Source organism: Salmo salar, chromosome 04 (genome assembly GCF_965601325.2).
Source record: "Salmo salar chromosome 04, fSalSal1, whole genome shotgun sequence".
NCBI lineage: Eukaryota > Metazoa > Chordata > Actinopteri > Salmoniformes > Salmonidae > Salmo > Salmo salar.
The window spans coordinates 49,602,636-49,624,106 of record NC_138294.1 but is presented as its reverse complement, the minus strand read 5'-3'; the positions used below and the strand labels follow the sequence as shown (position 1 = coordinate 49,624,106).

The window sequence follows — 21,471 nt, the reverse complement described above, 5'->3', positions numbered from 1 at the left end:
ATTGTGTCAATAGAAAGTTTTCCGATAGGGAGTGCTGCTTGTAGGTTTATTGCTGAAAGATGTTATTGTATTCAGATTTTTTTATTTTTATGTATTGGATAAACCCAGTGTATTGTTCTGAATTTTTATGAAAATGCAGGCCTTTTAGATTGAACCTTGCCAGGGGTTTTCTTAGTGTTCAGGGCCCAAACAGGGAGCCTGGTAGTGGGCTAACTTGTCCTCCTTGTGCTAAAAATGGCCCGAGCATTGTTGACCCACATTTAGTGCTGTATTTATACAGTACAGTGACTCACTCTGGCAGCTGCAAATAGAAGGAGTAAAAAACAGCCTTGTTTGCCCTTGCTAAGTTACAATAACACACCCATGTGGATACGAACACACACTAACACCCTAACACACACACACACTCTGGGCGTCAGGCTGTATTTCTTCTGTGGTCCACCACTGGTCACCAACCAGTACACCCAACCACTTGACCATGCTGATTCTATTATGAGGTTAATGTTCAGCACACACAGCAGCTGCCTGTTTTCCTCCCAAATAGGTTCCAGGTGGTCGGATTAGTCCGTGTGTTTCATTGGAGGAATTTAGTGGTAAATATTTATTTGTTACGAGAGACTCAGCAGTAGGCCAGGGTTAGAGGTCAGGGGTGAGGGGTCAGTGTGACAGCTTTCCAATGAGGTCCCTGCCCCTCCACCGCCCTGCGGGGTCACAGATCATAAAGTTCCTGCCCTGCTGATGCACTTGCCTAGTGATGATCTCCATGACAACCAGTCCTCCGCACGTACTAGCACAGAGAGGCTCTCTCTGACACACATTAATGCATACACGCGCAGACACACACTCACACTCACTCACTAACACACAACCACACACACACACACACACACACACAAACACACACACACACACACACACACACACACACACACACACACACACACACTCCTTCATTACTGTCGTCTTTGAAATGCCACCTGGTCTGTCGGTATCGTTTGCAAGAAAAGATGCCCCCTCGAGCCCCCCTGTTCCAAGCCTGCAGTGGTACATTCCAGTACTTGTCTGAGGTCTGTGCTTTCTGGAGCATACAGAGGGAGAAGCCTCCATTTTGGAGAGAAAGAGAAGGTAGATGTGAGAGAGGAGGGGAGGGAGAGCAGGGCTGTGAGGTTATAAAAAGTTATTTTTAGAAAAGCTATATATATGAATCTCATACGTTCTGCTTGGTGTCAACTCAGGTCAGCATTTTACATTGTCTTACAGACATTGAGTACTTACAGTAGGCTACATACACATCAGTGTCTCTGCCTGTTAACCTGTGGATGTGAGGCTATATGTGTCAGTGTCCGTTTGTCTGTTTGCTGCCCTGTCAGTCTGTATTCCAGGTTGATTTGTGTAGTTGTGTTTTGTAGGTGTCACTGAGAAGGGACGTCTCCCTCTTCGCTCAGTTCTCTTTCTCTATTTTTGTCTTATGTGTCTAAATGCTCCACATGTTGAACTGGGAATGGGAGTTGGGTAACAGAGCCAGGTCTGGTGTGGTATGGTGGTACAGCCCATCCTCCCCATATAAGATAGGATCAGTATGCTTCCTGCCTCCTCCTCCACTAAGCAGCTTAGTGACCTCTGTCTGTCTGTGTGACTGCCCTGATTGTAGAGGCTCCGCCATGTTCACCCACACAGAAGGCTGCACATCTGCACTGGGTTACTATTCCACCAGCAGGCAGATACAAACACACTGTTCAATGTGTGTCAGTGTAGAGCAACATGGTGAGCATTATTGCTCTATTGGAATCTGTTGTCTCTGCCTCTTTGATCGAGGGACACTACTGTTCTTGTGTCAGTTGCAGAGAAGTTTTTTTACATTTACATTGAACCTTTATTTAACTAGGCGAGTCAGTTAACCTCCCTGGGCTAGTCAACAGCCAGTGGAATCGCGTGGCGCGAAATACAAATACCTAAAAAATGCTATAACTTCAATTTCTCAAACATATGACTATTTTACCCCATTTTAAAGACAAGACTCTCGTTAATCTAACCACATTGTCCGATTTCAAAAAGGCTTTACAGCGAAAGCAAAACATTAGATTATGTCAAGAGAGTACCCTGCCAAAAATAATCACACAGCCATTTTCAAAGCAAGCATATATGTCACAAAAACCAAAACCACAGCTAAATGCAGCACTAACCTTTGATGATCTTCATCAGATGACACTCCTAGGACATTATGTTATACAATACATGCATGTTTTGTTCAATCAAGTTCATATTTATATCAAAAACCAGCTTTTTACATTAGCATGTGATGTTCAGAACTAGCATACCCACCGCAAACTTCCGGTGAATTTACTAAATTACTCACGATTAACGTTCACAAAATACATAACAATTATTTTAAGAATACAGAACTCCTTTATGCAATTGCGGTGTCAGATTTTAAAATAGCTTTTCGGCGAAAGCACATTTTGCAATATTCTGAGTACATAGCCCGGCCATCACGGCTAGCTAATTTGACACCCACCAAGTTTGGCCCTCACCAAACTCAGATTTACTATAAGAAAAAATGGATTACCTTTGCTGTTCTTCGTCAGAATGCACTCCCAGGTCTTCTACTTCAACAACAAATGTTGTTTTGGTTCCAAATAATCCATAGTTATATTCAAATACCTCCGTTTTGTTTGTGCGTTCAGGTCAAAATTCAAAATATTCCATTACCGTACTTCGAAGCATGTCAAACGCTGTTTAAAATCAATTTTTATGCTATTTTTCTCATAAAATAGCGATAATATTCCAACCGGGCGACGTTGTATTCATTCAAAGGCTGGAATTTTTTTTTGAGAATTCACATGAACGCGCATCTCCAGTGTCACTGTTCTCAGCCTGACCACTCACAAAATCTCCTGCTGTTTTTCGCACAGAGACTGGAGAGACGTCATTCCACTTTCTGGCGCCTTCTGAGAGCCAATGGAAGCCTTAGAAAATGTCACGTTACAGCAGAGATGCTGTATTTTTGATAGAGATGCCACAGAAGGAGAACAAATTGTCAGACAGGGCACTTCCTGTATGGAATCTTCTCAGGTTTTGGCCTGCCATATGAGTTCTGTTATACTCACAGACACCATTCAAACAGTTTTAGAAACTTTAGAATGTTTTCTATCCAAATCTACTAATTATATGCATATTCTCATTTCTGGGCAAGAGTAGTAACCAGTTTAAATCGGGTACGTTTTTTATCCGGCCGTGCAAATACTGCCCCCTAGCCCCAACAGGTTTTAAGAACAAATTCTTATTTACGATGACGGCCTAGACCGGCCAAACCCGGACGATGCTGGGCCAATTGTGCGCCGCCCTATGGGACTCCCAATCACAGCCGGTTGTGATACAGCCCTGGATTTCGAACCAGGGTGTCTGTAGTGACGCCTCAAGCACTGAGATGCAGTGCCTTAGACCGCTGCGCCACTCGGGAGCCCCGGTTGAAAGGCAGGGTTTGACAGCGCAAAGACATTCTGCTCTAACGTCAACATTTCTTTCTAACTTCAACACTCTAGAGACCGCAGAAGGATTGCAGGATGATGTATGCTTCTATTGAGGCAACTCAAATTGGAGAATTGTAAAGCATATGACTCCCATTGTCAGAAGACTATTGTGCATGGTATTATTCTGCACCTTTTCAAGCAGGCTGGTTGATCACTGAGGAAAGCATGTCTGCTAATCTGGAGAGGTTAGTTACTTCCTGTGGAGTGTACGGTCGTTCTGGGGGAGAGGAAGGGGCACTCTCACCCCTGGGGCTGACACCTGACTGGATGGAGGAGAGATGGGATAAGATAGAGGACGAGGAGGAGTTTACTCTATCATGGTTATTCAGTACAGGAACTAGGGTTGAGTGGTATCCAGATGTTCATACCGTTTCTGTACCATACCGGGGTACACGGTATTAACGGAAGTGCACACAAGGGGCGCAATTTTTTGTTGTTGACGCACAAAACAATTTAGGCAACAGCGATCTTCCTCCCGGGGATTGAATGTCTCTGTTGTAACCAAGAAGCTTGATCTTGACGTCTAGACACTTAGCTAGCAGATTAGCAAACCAAATGCATAGCTGGAGCCCTGGGCTGGATGTCATTTAGATTACGGTATAACCGATATATCGCACCAAACTAAAATGAACGTAACTAATAAGTCAGTGGAGAAGCAGGGCTTCTTGTTTTTAAGATGTGCAGCAGCGGGGATCTTCAACTCTTTATGAACAACTTAAGCCCCATATCACAGTTTAGAGGTGACTTATTCTCTTAGATGTTTTTCTTCCAAAGCAGATGTTAAAAAGAGATGCATTATTAATAACAGATTTTAGTGTTGTTTTACTTCACACAACCCTCAGAACAGGTTTTAGACTTGTTTCCCTTTCACACAACCCACAGAACAGGTTTTAGACTTGTTTCCCTTTCACACAACCCACAGAACAGGTTTTAGACTTGTTTCCCTTTCACAGAACAGCATCAGAATTCATGAATGGGTATTGAGTAACAGTAATGAGAATTCCATAATAACAATGGCATTGACACTTGTATATCTCAAGGGCCACTCACACACACACACACACACACACACACACACACACACACACACACACACACACACACATATACACACACACACACACACAGTCTGCGAGACATGCACAATCAAATACTCAAATCCACATGCTGTGGTAATTGATCTAATTGAAAAACAAGTCAGTCGCCAAAAGGGATAAAAATCTTCCTTATGCTTTAATTTCCCAACAAGCTGATGTATGCATAAACAAACACACAAACGTACAAACAAACACAAACACACACATAGCAGGGGAATGCAGATAGTCAGGTGCAGCCCTCTCTTGCGCACACGCACATGCACACGCACACACACACACACACACACACACACACACACACACACACACACACACACACACACACACACACACACACACACACACACACAGTGAAGAAAATGTGTCTCGGTAAGGGAGAGTCTTGCTCTTGGCTCTGGGGTAAATTATATCATTGGTTGCCAAGGATACAGGACACAGTGTGTGAGTAGGTGAGGGAAAGAGAGAGACAAAGAGTGAGTAGCAGACACGTGGAGAGAGATAGTAAGTGGGAGAGCGAGTGAGAGAAGGAGGAAGCTGGAGTGGAATCAGTCTTGTTGAATTGGGTCTGGAGTAGGAGAGGTGGCGAGGCGATAGGGGAGGGGCTAGAGAGAGGAAGGCAAAAATAAATTAAATCCGACTGGCTGGTCAAAGGGGGCTGGGCCATCCTCACGCTCTCCCTCTCCCTCTCTGCTTTCTCTACTGAGCCATTCGTTCCCTTTCTTTGTCTGTCTACTGAGGGGAGAAACACCAGAGAGAACAGTGTGTGTGACAGAGGAAAGAGAGGGGGGAGAGGGGAGGACAAGAGAGGAATGACAAGATGGCAGAATGGAATAGAGATACCTACTTTCTTTTTAGACAATAACCCACTTTCATGTCCTCACATCTGTGTCCTACCTGACAGTGGTTTCTCCTCCCTCTCTCCTGTGTTTGTGGATGTGTGTGTGCTGGCTAGCAGAGGGAGTGGACGCCTGTTCTGTTTAACAGGACTTCAGGCTGAAGCTGAAGTGGGCTGCTGCCTCTGTCCCTGAGTGAGTGGCGTCTTCACACCGAGAGCGCACAGACGGTGTCCCCTCCTCCCTCTCTCTCTCTCACAGCACTCAGCAGCAAGGTAAGACTAGAATGATCCTTCACCTCTCTCTCACTCACACATACACACACACACACACACACACACACACACACACACACACACACACACACACACGGGCAGGGGGTCACAGTAAAAAACAGGTTTCCCTGGAGAGGGATATGCGTAAGTGAGGGTTATGTGTTTCCCTGGTGACAGAGACACCGGTTACCAGGGAGATTTAGTGAGTGTTGAGGACAGTGATTTCTCTGGTGACAAAGAGCGTCTGGTGACAAAGACACCGGTCTCCTTGGTGATAGAGACCGATAGAGGGCTGCAGTTCCGAAAACTGAAGGACATGTCTGCTCAGAAGCGACTGACTGACTGACTGACTGACTGACTGACTGACTGACTGAGCTAGTAAAGATGAAATGTGGAGCCACCCTCTTCCTCCACCCTCTACTAACTCAGCTACACAGCTATACAGTCTCCATTTGTCTTATGAAATGTCCATTCTCTCGCTCTCTCTCTCTCTCTCTCTCTCTCTCTCTCTCTCTCTCCTATTCCCCCTCTGTGCTTCGGAAATCTGCTGTAGGATTGCCTCTGTTTTGCATTGCTTTAAGTAAACAAATATGCTATCTTATTCACTGTTCAGTGTAATCATACACACACAAGAAATGTCTACATGTGTGTGTTAAGAGTTGGTGTGTGAGACACAGCTTGGGGTAGAAATGTAGTGAGGGAGGGGGGGGGAGAGTGCAGGCTTTTGTGCAGGAAATGGAATCATTATCGATTGCTATGGTGATCTCAGGCACCAGGCAGACACCACTAGAGGCATACAGATCTTTACTACTCTGTACACTGCACTGTGTGTGATGTGGTCTGGACAGAGAGGATGTAAGATGAGATATGATCTGTCTATCTAGCATGGTTTCATAGGAGCAATAAATTCTCCATTATTGTAATTGCGCGTGTGTTTGCGTGCACGTGCGTGCATGCATGCTTAATGTTTCTGTCAGAGAGTATGCACAGTGCTGCATACCGGTATCTGTGTGAGAGAGGGTTAGTGTGCATACAGTTTTTGCTGTATTTTGGCAGTTCTAGTGGATGAGCAAGCAAAAGTCTATGCTCTGCATGTGGACTGTGCGGGTGTGTGAGTACACGTGTGCATGTATATGTAGGGAGGATGTCAAAATAGTTCTCCCCTACACACTCTCACCCAGAACCCCCTGAATGAGTGCGATTTCCTGTGTGATGACATACTATAATCCATCTGCGATCTCACACAGACACACACACACACACACATACACACGCGCACACACACACACACACAGGGCTGATATCATGTTACCCTCGCTTAAGGCCCCTCTATCACCTGCCCTCCCTCTTGTCCTAATTCATTAAAGGTGCCTGGAGGCAGATGTGTATATGTACTCACTAGATCTGACATACATGATGGCGGTGCAGGCAGGCCATGGAGCATAGATCTACAAGTGCTAGATTGGATGTGCAACTTGGAAGAACCCTATAGAATTGAGAAATGAATGCATGGTTTCAACCTTCACAAACACTATGTAGCATCTCTCTGGCGATATATTCAACAGCTACATCTCCTAGCATGAATTTTCTGGGTTCTTGTTTTGCCTAAATTCTTTGACGTCTTTTTTTGTATTCTCATTGGATGAGAGACCTGTCTGTCCTCACATACACAGAGGATCACTTTCCCCATACCCACCCCCATCCATCCAGGACCCCTGTTTGAAAGAGCGATTGTCCGTTCTTCGGAATGAAGTGCACAGAGGAGGGGCGAGGGGTGCGGCTGAGTGGCCAGACAAGTGAAGGAGGGGTGGGGGTGGGGGGGGGGGGGGGGGGGGGTTCTGGCTGCTCTACACACCGAGCACAATGTGTGCTTGTATTCTGATTCACTGGGTCACAGGCCAGTCCCATGGGTCGGAATATTTGGATTTGACTGAAAATAAAATGCTGTGTTTACCTCAATTTGACTTGATCCCAAACACACACGCACAGTCGCGCGCACACACAAACGCACACACAAACGCACACACACAGACCCAGTGTGTGAAGAACCTCTTTTATTCTTTGGTGATCTCTTTCTCATTACTCACACGTCTTAATCAACCCCAGCCCTCTCTCCTACCCGTACTCTACTGGCACCCAGGATCCTATGGATGGGCTAAAAGGTTATTTATTCAGTGTATAGGACAAGTAGGTAACTGAAACTGAGGTTTTACTTTAGCATCATAGTATCTCTATAGCAACATATTTAGCAGAGAGAGAGAGAGAGAGAGATGAGGATTAAAAGAGAGAAAGGTTAGACTCATTCATAGGTAGGTCAGACATGGCCACACAGAGCTGGTCTAGTTTTCACCTGTCACTGCCACCACTACTACCACACAGCTGAATGAACTGGAGTTGGTTTGCCTATTAGACAGAGAGAATTTAGGGCCTGAGAGAGATTATTTAGTGCCTGTAATGACCTGCAATGTACAGCTGTCCTTGTCTGTATTCTTGTCCGTATGTGTGTTTGCATTGTGCTGTAGTACACAGTAGTATTCTAACATTAATATAAACAGCCTGATGGGAAGGTTCCTCTTTCACTGTCTACTTAAAGTACATTCATACACACAAACACACGCTCTCTCTCCATCTGTGTTGCTGTCACACACATCCATTTCCCTGATCAACAGTAGAAACAGCTGATCAGCTCTGCCACTCTGTTCTCTCTCCGTCTCTGCTGTCTGTGTTGCCTTTATGTCCAGACCTGAGTGGTTGAAGACTAGAGCAGACAGGCCTTTATCAGTGGCTGGCCACAGGCTGCAGTTGCTGCAGAGAGCTGGTGATCAGAGAGGGGCTGGATGCAGGGTGCAGCTCTGGCTGACTGGTGATAAACCACAAACAAACATGAGTGTTCCAGCAGATTAAGAGGCAGACACGGAGAGAGAGAAAGCGAAACAGAAAAGGGGAGAGGAGAGTGTTGTGTGTGTGTGTGTGTGTGTGTGTGTGTGTGTGTGTGTGTGTGTGTGTGTGTGTGTGTGTGTGTGTGTAGTTGCAGTGAATTGTATTTGTTGTCATTATAGGATCTTAGTCCAGTACCTAAAGGTTATCTACTGTAGGTGTGTGGGCAGTGGCAGTTGTCTGCTAGTGTAAGGAGTTGTAGTGCAGTGTTGCAGGTGCATTAACATGTACAGTGTAGCGAGTCTGCAGAGACTGTGAACGCCAAGCATGATGTGGTTAGTGGTTGATATTTTGGTGGTTTAGCAACTGAACACTAATCTCTCTCTCTAGGTTGTGGTTGAGAGTTATTGAAGGAAAGACAGATTGGTGTTGTCGTGTAACCCTCTCAGTTCTATAGTAGAGGGCTTCACAGACACAGACCAAGTGTGGTGAGTATTTCTACCTCTGTGCAGTACTGTTTGTGTCCATGGCAACCATTTGCCTTCATGTAGACTAGAGTGTGTGTTCATGTATGTATGTTTGCTCATGTTCTATCCTAGTCCAGTAAAAAGTGTGTTTTATCCGGTCTCAGGCTGAATGTATCACCCAGCAGAGCAGTATCATGGACGTAACACCAGGGAGTCCTACCCTGCTGGAGGACCTCACAGAGGAACATGGGCCCCCGTCAACAGTCGCCCCTGGGGCCCTCCAAACAGGTGAGCCCTCTTCTTACACCACAGTCTACTGACACACTCTTCCTGTGATGGAGTCTGTGCTGAGCCAATGGTAATCCTCCTTAATCTACTTTAGGTACAACGGAGGAATCAACCAATCCCAGCACGTTAACAAGATTTATGACAGGTGAGTGAAACATCTCAATTGTTCACATCTTACATTTAGTGCAGAGCACATCTTTGAAATGTTAGTCCACGGTTACCTTACTGTAGTGATCCCTTAGTGATCTCCACTTTCTCTCTGGAACGTAGAGGGGCCAGGCCATCCTTCCATGTCCAGGGAAGGGGCCCTCAGAGGGACCAGAGACCAGCAACACGACCCTGGGCCCAGAAAGACCAGGCTTATGAGACCCAGGGCTGGCACCAGGACTCCCCACGGTCATTTCAAAACCATGGCAGCAACCAGGGGGGCTATCAAACAGGACCGGGGGAACCCTACACCATCTGGGACTTTTACAACAACCAGCCTCCCAGGGTGAGAGGGGAAGAGGGCAGCCTATCGACACTATTCTATACTCTACATAACTCATTATTTATTACATACAGTAGTTAGGTTTATGTCATATTTTATTGATTGCATGACTTTAATGATGATAATTGTCTCTCTCAGTATGGGGGTCCCCACCAGCACCAACGGCCCAGAGATCCCCCCGGAGACCTGGGCTCCCCAGCAGAGAGGTGGGCCACCTCAGACCGCTCCAGGGCCTTCCCAGGCAGGATGATAGACCAGGGACCAGGACCATGGAAGCGCCCGCCCCCCCACAAGCATCACCGTGGCCAACCTCCACACCGCTCCCCACACTCACAGCACTCTCTGCCCCCCAAGGAAGACTGCCCTGCCAAGAGGAGCAGGAGCTCCGGCCCCGAGCAGGTCAGTCATCACCTGAGCTAATGATCTTGTTTGCCAGGAGTGGACGGTCCCCCACCACAGTTAGTCCTGCTATCAGTGCTTGAGGAAAATGTCTACTAACCTGATCTAGGATCAGATTTCTCTACTGCTAGACTTAACCATTATGGTGATATCTGATCCTGGAACAGTCGTCTGAAGTCACTCGTGTAGCTGTGATATTTATACAATAGCACCACCTTCTGGTAGGGATCAATACACCTCACCAAGACACTTACTGTTTAGTACTGTTCTCTCTCACCAGCCCTCTCACCGTGGCTCAAAGCATTTATCTGGACCAGACCAGCCACACTCACCACCCCACTACCTCCCTCCAAAACAAGGTTTCTGGAACCAATCATATGACAGACCTGGTTCTCGCACCCATGCTGACAGAAGAACCTCGTCTACCGAGTTACAAGTAAGTCGGTTAATAGTCAATGTACTTCAAGAGAACAGTGCTCTTAAAGACTACTTACTCATTGATGAACAATCCTTTCTCTCTTGTTATTTCAGGAATCCATCAAGTCAAGATTAGGGCGTTTCAACTATAGTAGACATCATTCTACCCATAGTCCAGTTCACCAGGTCCCCTTCGATAGTCAAGGCCCCCCTCCTTCCTCCTATCCCCGCCAGCCTCCTCCATCCCAGCCCTGTGGCGGCAGTAGACCCCCCCACCATGGATCCTGTGTGGAGGTGGATGGCCAGTCCCAGCCCCCCTCCTCACCAGCAGAACACACCGGCGTGCCTTACAGCCAGCACCACCAGCGCCCCCCATCACCCCCCTCAGTACCTCAGCACAGCCCCCCAGCTCCACGCTCCCACAGACAGCAAAGGGATCAGACCCCCTCCCCGCCCTCTGATACAGAGCCTCCCCACCGCAACAGCAGCCACAGAGTTGGAGGCTCCTCCAGCCCCTCTGGCCTCTCCAGCTCCACCACTCCTGGTAAGGCCAGTGGGAAGAAAGACCCTCCACCCAATCAGAGGAGTCCTGACACTGGCGCTGGCACACCCCATAAACGGGGACCAAGGACCCCCTCACCCAGTCCCACTCCTCCCCCTCTCTCTGCCTCCCGCACAGGGCTAGGCTCAGAGCCCCAGACCCCACCCAGCTCTCCCCAGGACAGACCTACTGTCAACATCAACAGACCTACTGTCAACAACAACAGACCTACTGTCAACAAGCCAGGGCTGCAGCCTCATCGACACAAACGGACGCATAAGGATAAAGAAAGTAGAGCGGAGAGAGGCGAGGTGGGAAAGAGGGAACCAACGAGGAAGATGGAGAGGAAAAGGAGAAAGGAGAAAGAAGAGAAAAGGGGGGATGGGGTAAAGAATAAGTTGAGGGACAAGGGGGAGAGAAAAAATAGGAAAGAGGAAGGGAGAAAGACGGAGAAAAGGGAGGAGAGTCTTAGGGCTAAGCAGCTGGAGAAAGCAGAGATGGAATGCTCAAAGTCCCCACGTGAATCATCCCTCCCTCCATCTGTACGGCCTTCCTCCCCTAAGACTCAGTCTGGATCTAGGGTTCCAGGGAAGCCAGGCCAACCCTCCCAGACACCATCCACCGCTGGCAAACACAGACACAGGGAGAAGGGCCAAGGAAGAGGTGGAACGTCCCATGACCACAGCTCTCCAAATACCTCAGAGACAGTCCCACCTGCTGGCCCGCTTGCCGCCCATCCTAGCCAACATTCACCACATCCATCCAAACACAAAAAGTCAGGGAGGGGAGGGACCCTGTACAAGTCAAACTCAGCTCAACCCAAACCCCCTGTCAAGGGCTCACCACTGCCAGCCTGTCCCCCACCCACCACCACCATTAACAACAACATCAGCAGCACCAGCAAGGCCAGTAAGACCAGTCCTCAGCCCACAAGCCCTCCAAAACCTTCTAAATGCAGCACAGGAGGGAAGGCTGATTCTACCCCCTCCACGCTCTCATCCAAAACCCCAGCAGCTCCCACTGTGGCTGGGTCAGGGGGGTTCATCCCAAGCCAGCAGAACCAGACAGAGACAATGGGTGTGTGTCCAGAAGGGGGGGTCCTGCGGGCCCCAGATCTCCAGCCTGCTGCGGGGGTGGGCAGTGTGGAGGAGCTGGGAGACAACCCCCCCGCCAGCCCCCCTGTGCTCAGCTGGCAAGGCTCCCCAGCATCAGCCCTGAGTGAGGAAGAAGAGGAGGAAGAGCAGGGAGGAGTGATGAGGAGACCTGTCCTGCAGCCCAGCCCCACCCACAGCCCGTCCATCTCACCCCCCCATGGGAACTTAGAGGGGCTCAATGAGAAGGCAGAGGGGGTCAGTGAGGGGAGGGGTGCTGATGAGCTTCGCCATAGCGACCTGGCCAAGCTCTATGGCCTGCCTGATACTCCCAATGGAGTGGAAGAGGAGGATGAGGAAGAGGAGGACAGTAGTGGGGACACGTCATCCAGCTCTCTGCCTCCCCGTCGGCCACACCTCCACCAGACAGGAGTGGCTGATGTCTTCAAGTCTTTGGCCTCGTTCTTGGGGGGCCAGAGGTACACATATCGGGGCGGTCCGTTTGGGCGTCCTCCTCCCAGCTCCATGGGAGGAGTGAAGTACTCCTCCTCCCTCGCCATGGATCCGGAAACCAACTGTCAGGACCAGCAGTGTCCCTCCCCAACATTCGACTCCACCACGCCCCCAAGACTCACTACCCAATCACCCACTCACACTACCTCAGATCCGCCTTCCAAACCCCGTCCTCCCTTAGACCTCAACCAACCACAACTCTCCGTGGGGGAGCGCACGAAACAGAAGCATGCGAGATTGGAGGAGATTCAGAATGAGAGAAAGAAGGAGAGGACTAAGGGTGTAGACAGCGGGGAGACAGCCGGGTCTCTGAGCGCTGAGCTGAGATTGACCACCACACACCGGCTCCCTGCCACCACCAAGGAGGAGCGGGGCAAGAGGGAGGTACGCAGGCAGACAGGCAGGAAGAGGGTACAAAGCGGTGCAGATGGAAACAGGGAAGAGGATGGGAAGAGGAAGAGAAGGAAACAAGATAACAGTCATCAGAGGAGTGGAGGCAGTGAAAAGAAGAAGATGGAAGAAAAGAGAGACAGAAAATCAGCCTCCTCCATTACGTTGTCCTCGTCTACACCACCCCCCAGTAGCCCGGTCAAACAGCTCAAAGACACTAAGAAGAGCCGTCCGATTCAGGGGAACCTCAGCCTCCAGAGCAAAGACATCCAGGGACAGAAAGACAAGGCGCACACAGGAAACACTGAGCAGGGGGCACAATCGACAGTGAGGAAGGAGGAGAGGTGCAGTGAGCCTGAAACCATGACGTCCACACCAGGCAGAAACACAGACACAGTGGCAACCGCAACTAGCACCGTCAACACCCCCTCTACTGCTACCCCCACCCCGGCCCCGCCTGCTGCCCCAGTGAGGCGGACCCCCTGTCCCCTGGCTGTTGCTGACTTCCTGAAGCTGAAGGCCCTGTCCATGGGCCCTCCCAAGGAGCTGAAGATCCGTCTGATCAAGGTGGAGAGTGGAGACCGAGAGACGTTCATCGCCTCCGAGGTCGAGGAGCGCAGGATCCCCCTAGGAGAGGTCAGCATCAGACACACAGCCAGCGAGGTCATCAGGGCCTGCAAGTGAGTACACGGTACATGTGATGTACATTTACCATGCGTCAAGACGCAAAGAAAAGTGGATTAAAGGAAATGTTATTGAATTCTAGCTCTTCATCTGTCTCTTTCTCTGTCTGTTTCAGGGGGGCGAAGGTGAAGGGGAAGTTTCGGGAGTCCTATCTGCTCCGGGCTTTCTCTGTCAAGCCTGTTCTCATCACCGACCCACCCATCCCACGAGAGAAGCTTAATCCCCCCACACCAAGCATCTATGTGAGTCCACACTCCAGGGGCGCTGCACTGCAGTTGACCCTGTGCTTCAAGCTGCCTTAGGAGGGGGGAGGGGGGATAAAGCAACACCAACCAAAAAATACATCTCAAGATGATCTTCTCTCTTCCTATTTTCTTCTTCATTCTCACATATCAGTTCAGTGTTTGTGCAACACGTTGTTGATGTATTTCTGTATCGTCTTGTGTATCTGTGTCCAGTTGGAGAGTAAAAGAGATGCCTTCTCCCCAGTCCTCCTCCAGTTCTGTACTGATCCCAAGAACCCGGTCACTGTCATCAGAGGCCTGGCTGGATCCCTCAGACTCAGTGAGTTTACGTATTTCCATTTATCTCAGGGCTATAACTTAAAGGGCAACTCCGTCACTTTTCAACCTCATATTCATTCTCTCAGGTACAATACCAGTGTCTATATGGGAAAACGGGTGTGTTTCAATGGTCTGTGGTTAGAAAGACAAGGTCCTAAATAATGCTTCTTTGTGACATCAAAGGGTAGGAATAAAAGTTTTGAAACAAATTGCCAGAGGGAGGGCATTTTCTTGCTCCCCTTGTCACTGGGAATCTGATATTGTTTGAAGCTCACCGTTTTGAAATGTTTTCACTTTTGATGATGTCATCGGGTAGAACTTTCAAAACATTCAAATCTGCCGTTTTCACATATGTAGGCACTGGCATTGTGCTGGAGATAATGAAAATGAGGTTGAAAAGTGGTGGAGTTGCCCTTTAAAACAGCAACATCATTTCAAATTGACTCACTATACCTCTCTGTTCTCTCACTCCTTCTTTCTCTCCTTCCCCCTCTCTCTCCCTCTATGTCAGACCTGGGTTTGTTCTCCACTAAGTCTCTGGTGGAGGCCAATGCGGAGCATGCTGTGGAAGTGAGGACCCAGGTGCAGCAGCCTGCTGATGAGAACTGGGACGCCACTGGTTCAGGCCAGACCTGGCCTTGCGAGAGCAGCCGCTCACACACCACCATCGCCAAGTACGCCCAGTACCAGGCCTCCAGCTTCCAGGAGAGCCTCCAGGTTGGGGATGAGCACATACACACGGTTCCATACATTTCCCCCCACTTCCTCTCTTTGCCCAGCTAAGTTCATGTGTACTTCTATGTGTCTACAGGAAGAGAAGGACAGTGAGGATGAGGATAAGGAAGAACAAGAAGAGAAGCAGGCTCCGTCCTCTGACCCATCAACCACCGCTGCGTCTGGCGCCAGCAAAGCCAACCCTACTGTGGTTGCTAGCAAAGCCAACCCTACTGTGGTTGCTAGCAAAGCCAACCCTACTGTGGTTGCCAGCAAAGCCAACCCTACTGTGGTTGCTAGCAAAGCCAACCCTACTGTGGTTGCCAGCAAAGCCAACCCTACTGTGGTTGCTAGCAAAGCCAACCCTACTGTGGTTGCTAGCAAAGCCAACCCTACTGTGGTTGCTAGCAAAGTCGGCCCTACCCCTATTGCTAACACACTCAGGTCAGAACATCCTAAATAAACTCCTTAATAAACCAAATGCGATACATTTAATCAAACAATATTCCGATGTTTTATTGAAATACACTTCCCCTTTCCTATAGGCCAGAGGCAAAATCGACTGGAAAGATCATCAAATTCGGCACCAACATCGACCTCTCTGATCCTAAGAGGTGAGATTAGCTTTACCCGTGGCAGATTGTTTCAAAGCCCTAAGGTCACCGTTGGAGAGGAAGTAGAGTGCTAATGTACGTGTGTTACCAGGTGGAAGCCCCAGCTGCAGGAGCTGCTGAAGCTACCAGCCTTCATGCGTGTGGAGTTCAATGGAAACATGCTGAGCCACGTGGGACACACCATCCTGGGCATGAACACCGTCCAGCTCTACATGAAGGTCCCCGGCAGCCGCACGCCTGGTCAGTGTTACGTGGTGGTGTTTTTAGGTGCGTATTGCACGCATCTGAACACGGGCTTAAATATCTCTGTGTATGTCTGTTTTCAGGCCACCAGGAGAATAATAACTTCTGTTCTGTGAACATCAACATCGGGCCGGGGGATTGTGAGTGGTTTGCAGTCCATGAGCACTACTGGGAGCACGTCAACAACTTCTGTGAGAAGTGAGTCATGAGGCGTTTTTTTGTTGTTGTGAGGGTCTTGCATTTAGTTCAGCGTTTGAGCTGTTCTGCTCGTTTAAAAAAGACATAGCGGTGACCCACAGGGGATTTGAACCAGAAACTAGCCACTTAGATGCCATCTCTGCTCCCTCCTTCAGGCATGGAGTAGACTACCTGACGGGGTCCTGGTGGCCTGTTCTGGAGGATCTGTACCGCTCCAACATCCCGGTGTACCGCTTCATCCAGAGACCAGGGGACCTGGTGTGGATCAACGCAGGGTCCATCCACTGGGTGCAGGCTGTGGGCTGGTGCAACAACATCGCCTGGAATGTTGGACCTCTCAACTGTGAGTTACTAACAGTGTCCAGCAGGGGAAACCATAGATAGGAAAGGGGTGCTGGGTCATACACAGCGCAAAACAGCAGAGACGAGCGTAGCTTGTAGTTGGCTGTGCACTATTCTCTACCTCAGTCAAATCATACTGAACAAAAATATAAATGCATCAATTTCAACGATTTTACTGAGTTACAGTTCGTATAAGGAAATCGGTCAATTGAAGTAAATTCATTAGGCCCTCATCTACTGTGTGGATTTCACATGACTGGGCAGGGGCGCAGTCATGGGTGGGCCTGGGAGGGCATAGGCCAACCCACTTGGGAGCCATGCCCAGCCAATCAGAATGAGTTTTTCCTCACAAAGGGGCTTTATTACAGACAGGAATACTCCTCAGTTTCATCAGCTGTCCGGGGGTGGCTGTTCTCAAACGATCCCACAGGTGAAGAAGCCGGGCTGGTATGGTTACACATGGTCTGCGGTTGTGAGACCGGTTGGATGTACTGCCAAATTCTCAAAAACAATGTTGGAGGAGGCTTATGGTAGAGACATGAAAATGTGGACCAACACTTTACATGTTGCGATTTATATTTTAGTTCAGTATACTATTAAAATCCCTCTCCAAATGTACTCTATAGAGTCTGAACACTGCCATTATTTGGCCTTAACACTGCTAATTTGAGCCTTGTGTGTCATCTTTGCCCTTTCAGCATACCAGTATCAGCTGGCTCTGGAGCGCTTTGAGTGGAACGAGGTGAAGAAGGTCAAGTCCATCGTTCCCATGATCCATGTCTCCTGGAATGTGGCCCGCACTATTAAGATCACAGACCAAGAAACCTACAAGATGGTCAAGTGTGTGTGTGTGCGTGTGCGTGTGCGTGTGTTAGTTATACAAGACTGTGTGCGCGCCTCGTCACCTATCTAGTATGCATGTTTACTTCTTGCTACACCTTACCTTTCTCTTATTTTCTCTCTCTCCCTCTCTCTCTATCTATCCCTCTGTCTCTCTATCTATCCCTCTATCCCTCTATCTCTCTATCTATCTATCCCTCTATCTCTCTCTCTCTATCTATCCCTCTATCTCTCTCTATATATATCCCTCTATCTCTCTCTCTCTATCTATCCCTCTCTCTCTCTCTCTATCTCTCTCTCTCTCTCTCTCTCTCTCTCTCTCTCTCTCTCTCTCTCTTTCTCAGACATTGTCTCCTACAGTCCATTAAGCACATCCAGATTCTGAGAGACCAGCTGGTTGCTGCAGGGAAGAAGATCTCTTATCAGAGCCGTGTGAAGGACGAACCAGCCTACTACTGCAACGAGTGTGACGTAAGTCCCTCCCAACAGCCTGTGGATGTATGCCTGAATCGGGCCTTCCCTGTAGCTCAGTTGGTAGAGCATGGTGTTTGCAACACCAGGGTTGTGGGTTCGATTCCCACGGGGGGCCAGCACAGAAAAAAAGATGTATGAAATGTATGCATTCACTACTGTAAGTCGCTCCGGATAAGAGCGTCTGCTAAATGACTAAAATGTAAAATGTAAAAATGTATGCAAGAATCAGACATGCTATGAACTACCACGACCCAAGTATCTTACCAACAGAGTGTGGATGTATGCCTGAATCAGACATGCTATGAACTACCACGACCCAAGTATCTTACCAACAGAGTGTTGGTGTATGCCTGAATCAGACATGCTATGAACTACCACGACCCAAGTATCTTACCAACAGAGTGTTGGTGTATGCCTGAATCAGACATGCTATGAACTACCACGACCCAAGTATCTTACCAACAGAGTGTTGGTGTATGCCTGAATCAGACATGCTATGAACTACCACGACCCAAGTATCTTACCAACAGAGTGTTGGTGTATGCCTGAATCAGACATGCTATGAACTACCACGACCCAAGTATCTTACCAACAGAGTGTTGGTGTATGGCTTTGGTTGTTTTCTGCAGTGAGTGATTGTGCTGTGTCTGTGTGCAGGTGGAGGTGTTTGACCTGCTGTTTGTGACCAGTGAGTCTGGCAATAGGAAGACCTATATGGTGCACTGTGAGGACTGTGCCCGGACTGTGTCCAAGAGCCCCTCGCTGGCAGGAGTTGTGGTGCTGGAGCAGTACCGCATGGAGGAGCTGATGAGAACCTACGACAGCCTCTGTGTGGTGAGAGACACACACACACAGTTTCTCTGTGCTGTGAGGTTATGTCCACCCTATTTACCCCCCTTTCTGTCTTTCATTCATTCATTCTCTTCCTCTTTCTCTCTCCAGACTCCATCACCCTGCTCCAAGTGAGGCCTCCTTCTTGTTGTCCAACAGCCATAACCAAAACTCCTACACAGTGGCAGCACAGACGTTGTCTTCAAGGAATACTACTACTGCAAACACTTGGTGAACAGCCAACCATGTTTACTCAGTATTGTTTACATCACAGTAAGATATCGTCCGTCAGCCAATTGAATTCCAGCTCACTGTCTTCCCCTCCTACCAGCTGCTGATTGGACTTGAGTCTTGAGATAGAATGACTAGACTGGTACTACTACTCATTAAAAACATTTCAGACAACTACAGAAAATGTGAACATAGTTAGCACTGAAAATCAGGTCTTATTTAAAACGGACACTGCTGTGATTCAAAAGCGTCAAGTAGCCGGTATATGGTGCATTAATTCAGGTACTTTTATGCAAATCCAATGGAACTTTTTTACACCAATCTAGTTATTCTATGTCCATGAATTTACTGTGTTGCGACGCTAACAGCAGGGGAATCGCTTCACTAGCAAAGTAGCCAATAGTCTCAATGAAATGGCATTGTTTTGGTTTTGTTTTCTATTCAGGTGAACTCTGACATTTACAATTCCTGTCTGTATACTCTTTGGGGTGCTATTTCCGTTTCATTTATTCTGACCTAGGTATTTCAAAAGTTTAACCAGCCTAGAAGTACACCTCATTGGCCTTGCGAACTGTATTTAGATGAAAGGAAGGAAAAAAATGCAAACATGCAGATAACATTTTCGAAAGCGTTAGGAATATTCATTTAAGAAATACGGGTTTACTAGAGGACTAATCTGGTTTCACTCTTTGTTGGAAATCGAGTCTGTTTTATTGTGATTTTTGTTTTTGCATAATAATCCAAAATAATGTTTGGTAGAGAGAGATGTGATTGCTACAATATACCCTAAAGAAGATCCCCTTCCTTTTTCTTTTGATAAATGGTATCGTTCTCCCTGTTTTTATACCTCTTTTTTTTGGTTGCTATCTCCTTCTTTTCTGGATTACAGAGAAAATGAAGAATTGTAAATTGTTACTTTATTTATACATGTATATGTTTTTTTTCTTAAATGTATTTATTGCATATTGATGGTGCTTCTCTGGGGACACCAGCTATTTTTAAAGTTTCCTATTGTGTGTGGACAGGGAAGGGCAAACAGGGGGAGGTTGGATTTTCATGGTGCTCAACCCCCTCTTGCCTCGCCAACCCCTCACTAACTGTGTATAAATGATCTATGAATATAAGTAAATGAATATAACTGAAACCGAGAGGTTGGTGCTTAGAACCGCGTCATTACGCTTACTGGTAAATGAATAGAATGATGTCTTTGTACTGTATCTAACTGATAAAAACAATACCTTTTTCAACTTTTTTGCATTATATGAAATTCATAAAATTGTGACGCATTTGTGATTTTCTGATGGACATGAGCAGTATTTGTAGTTTTAGCCACTTTTAAACGAGACTTTTAGGGATGTGTAGCGAGGTGTGGGTTTGGGTTCCTTCAGTGTTCTGTCCTCATGAGTATCATTTCAAGGTTGTAATCTTGCTCTCCTCTGACTGTTTATGTAAGCTGCACTGTTTTAAAAGAAGAAAAAATGAACTCCTATTGAAGGAGGCCTGATCCAGACCTGTCTCAAACACTCTGTGATGTTTCTGTGACATTATTGTGAGTAATATTAATCAAATAAAATCAAATGTTTTAAGAAATTCTTTGAGTAATGTCTGTAATTGAATTGGTTTCCCGGTATTGATTAGAAGCCTTGATAATTTCACAGAGTAAGGTCTGATTTATGTCTGAGCTGCAACATTTCTATGGAGGGAGATGTATTTCATCCCTGGGATCTACCCACTCTTCCTTCCCTGCTGATGTTAATGCTTAGCAGCATTTAACCATCATTTCTTCTGTCATATCATTACCCACGTCCTGCACTTTGCCTGCTTTAATACAGTACGTCAACCAGTATCTCCTTCATTACACACATGTCAGTGTTTGGATTAGTGGTGACATAAGAGTGACTTGAAGGGTTCTACTCCCAGTTATTAAGGAAGAGATAGAATGCTACTAGCGTATTGTTTCTGATGTATCGTTGCTGGGGACATGGGAATAGAAAACCTTTAGTTTAAAGAGGATGCAGGGACAACTCATCCTAGACCTACGGATAGAGCAGGATATCCTGGTTCCTAAGACAGGAAGACTGGTCTTCCTCTTCCTCTAGCAACCCTACACCTCTCAACATACACAAAAGGCTGTATTATCACCTTTCTTCTCCTCAGCCCCCTCCTTTATTCAATCGCTCCCTCTCATTCCGGAGGGAACTCCTATCTGCCCACTGAAGAAATAAACAAACTTGCCCAGACTGAGATGAAAAAAAAAACTGGAAAAACATCCAATACTAATTTTCACTCTTTGAACTAAACTCCCACTGGTCTCTTATCAATCTGGTGATCCTCTCCTTCTCCTGCCACATCACTCCATTCTACCCCATCCACATTTCCTATTCGTTTTCTGAACCTGGTGTTCTGTTTTTCATCAAGAGGGCAAGTGCCAGTCCCCTTTCCTTCTTGACCTTCAACACAACATTAAAACAACTATGTCCTGTATGGCCCAGGCAGCCACTGTCCCTACCTACCTTCTACATAGTTCAT

At 47.5% G+C, this 21,471-nt stretch overlaps 1 protein-coding gene across 5 annotated transcripts in view; it reads left to right on the top strand.

The window, feature by feature from the left end:
- LOC106603203 (uncharacterized) overlaps positions 1-20,532 on the top strand; it is a 21,234-nt gene extending 702 nt beyond the window's left edge. The window contains exons 2-21 of one of the 5 annotated variants that reach the window (XM_082974500.1): positions 5,580-5,735; positions 9,003-9,100; positions 9,244-9,367; positions 9,462-9,512; positions 9,638-9,860; positions 9,996-10,256; positions 10,537-10,692; positions 10,788-13,888; positions 14,008-14,134; positions 14,351-14,456; positions 14,967-15,172; positions 15,267-15,613; positions 15,715-15,783; positions 15,875-16,023; positions 16,110-16,224; positions 16,380-16,567; positions 17,265-17,406; positions 17,751-17,877; positions 18,538-18,714; positions 18,823-20,532. In XM_082974500.1, the coding sequence (XP_082830626.1) occupies positions 9,249-9,367; positions 9,462-9,512; positions 9,638-9,860; positions 9,996-10,256; positions 10,537-10,692; positions 10,788-13,888; positions 14,008-14,134; positions 14,351-14,456; positions 14,967-15,172; positions 15,267-15,613; positions 15,715-15,783; positions 15,875-16,023; positions 16,110-16,224; positions 16,380-16,567; positions 17,265-17,406; positions 17,751-17,877; positions 18,538-18,714; positions 18,823-18,846 (5,688 nt within the window). In that variant the 5' untranslated portion in view covers positions 5,580-5,735; positions 9,003-9,100; positions 9,244-9,248 and the 3' untranslated portion in view covers positions 18,847-20,532. Of the gene's footprint in view, positions 1-5,331; positions 5,736-9,002; positions 9,101-9,243; positions 9,368-9,461; positions 9,513-9,637; positions 9,861-9,995; positions 10,257-10,536; positions 10,693-10,787; positions 13,889-14,007; positions 14,135-14,350; positions 14,457-14,966; positions 15,173-15,266; positions 15,614-15,714; positions 15,784-15,874; positions 16,024-16,109; positions 16,225-16,379; positions 16,568-17,264; positions 17,407-17,750; positions 17,878-18,537; positions 18,715-18,822 lie in introns of those variants that run through there. The other 4 variants (XM_082974501.1, XM_014196534.3, XM_082974502.1 and 1 more) reach the window with 4 other exon arrangements.
- The last annotated feature ends 939 nt before the right edge of the window (positions 20,533-21,471 follow it).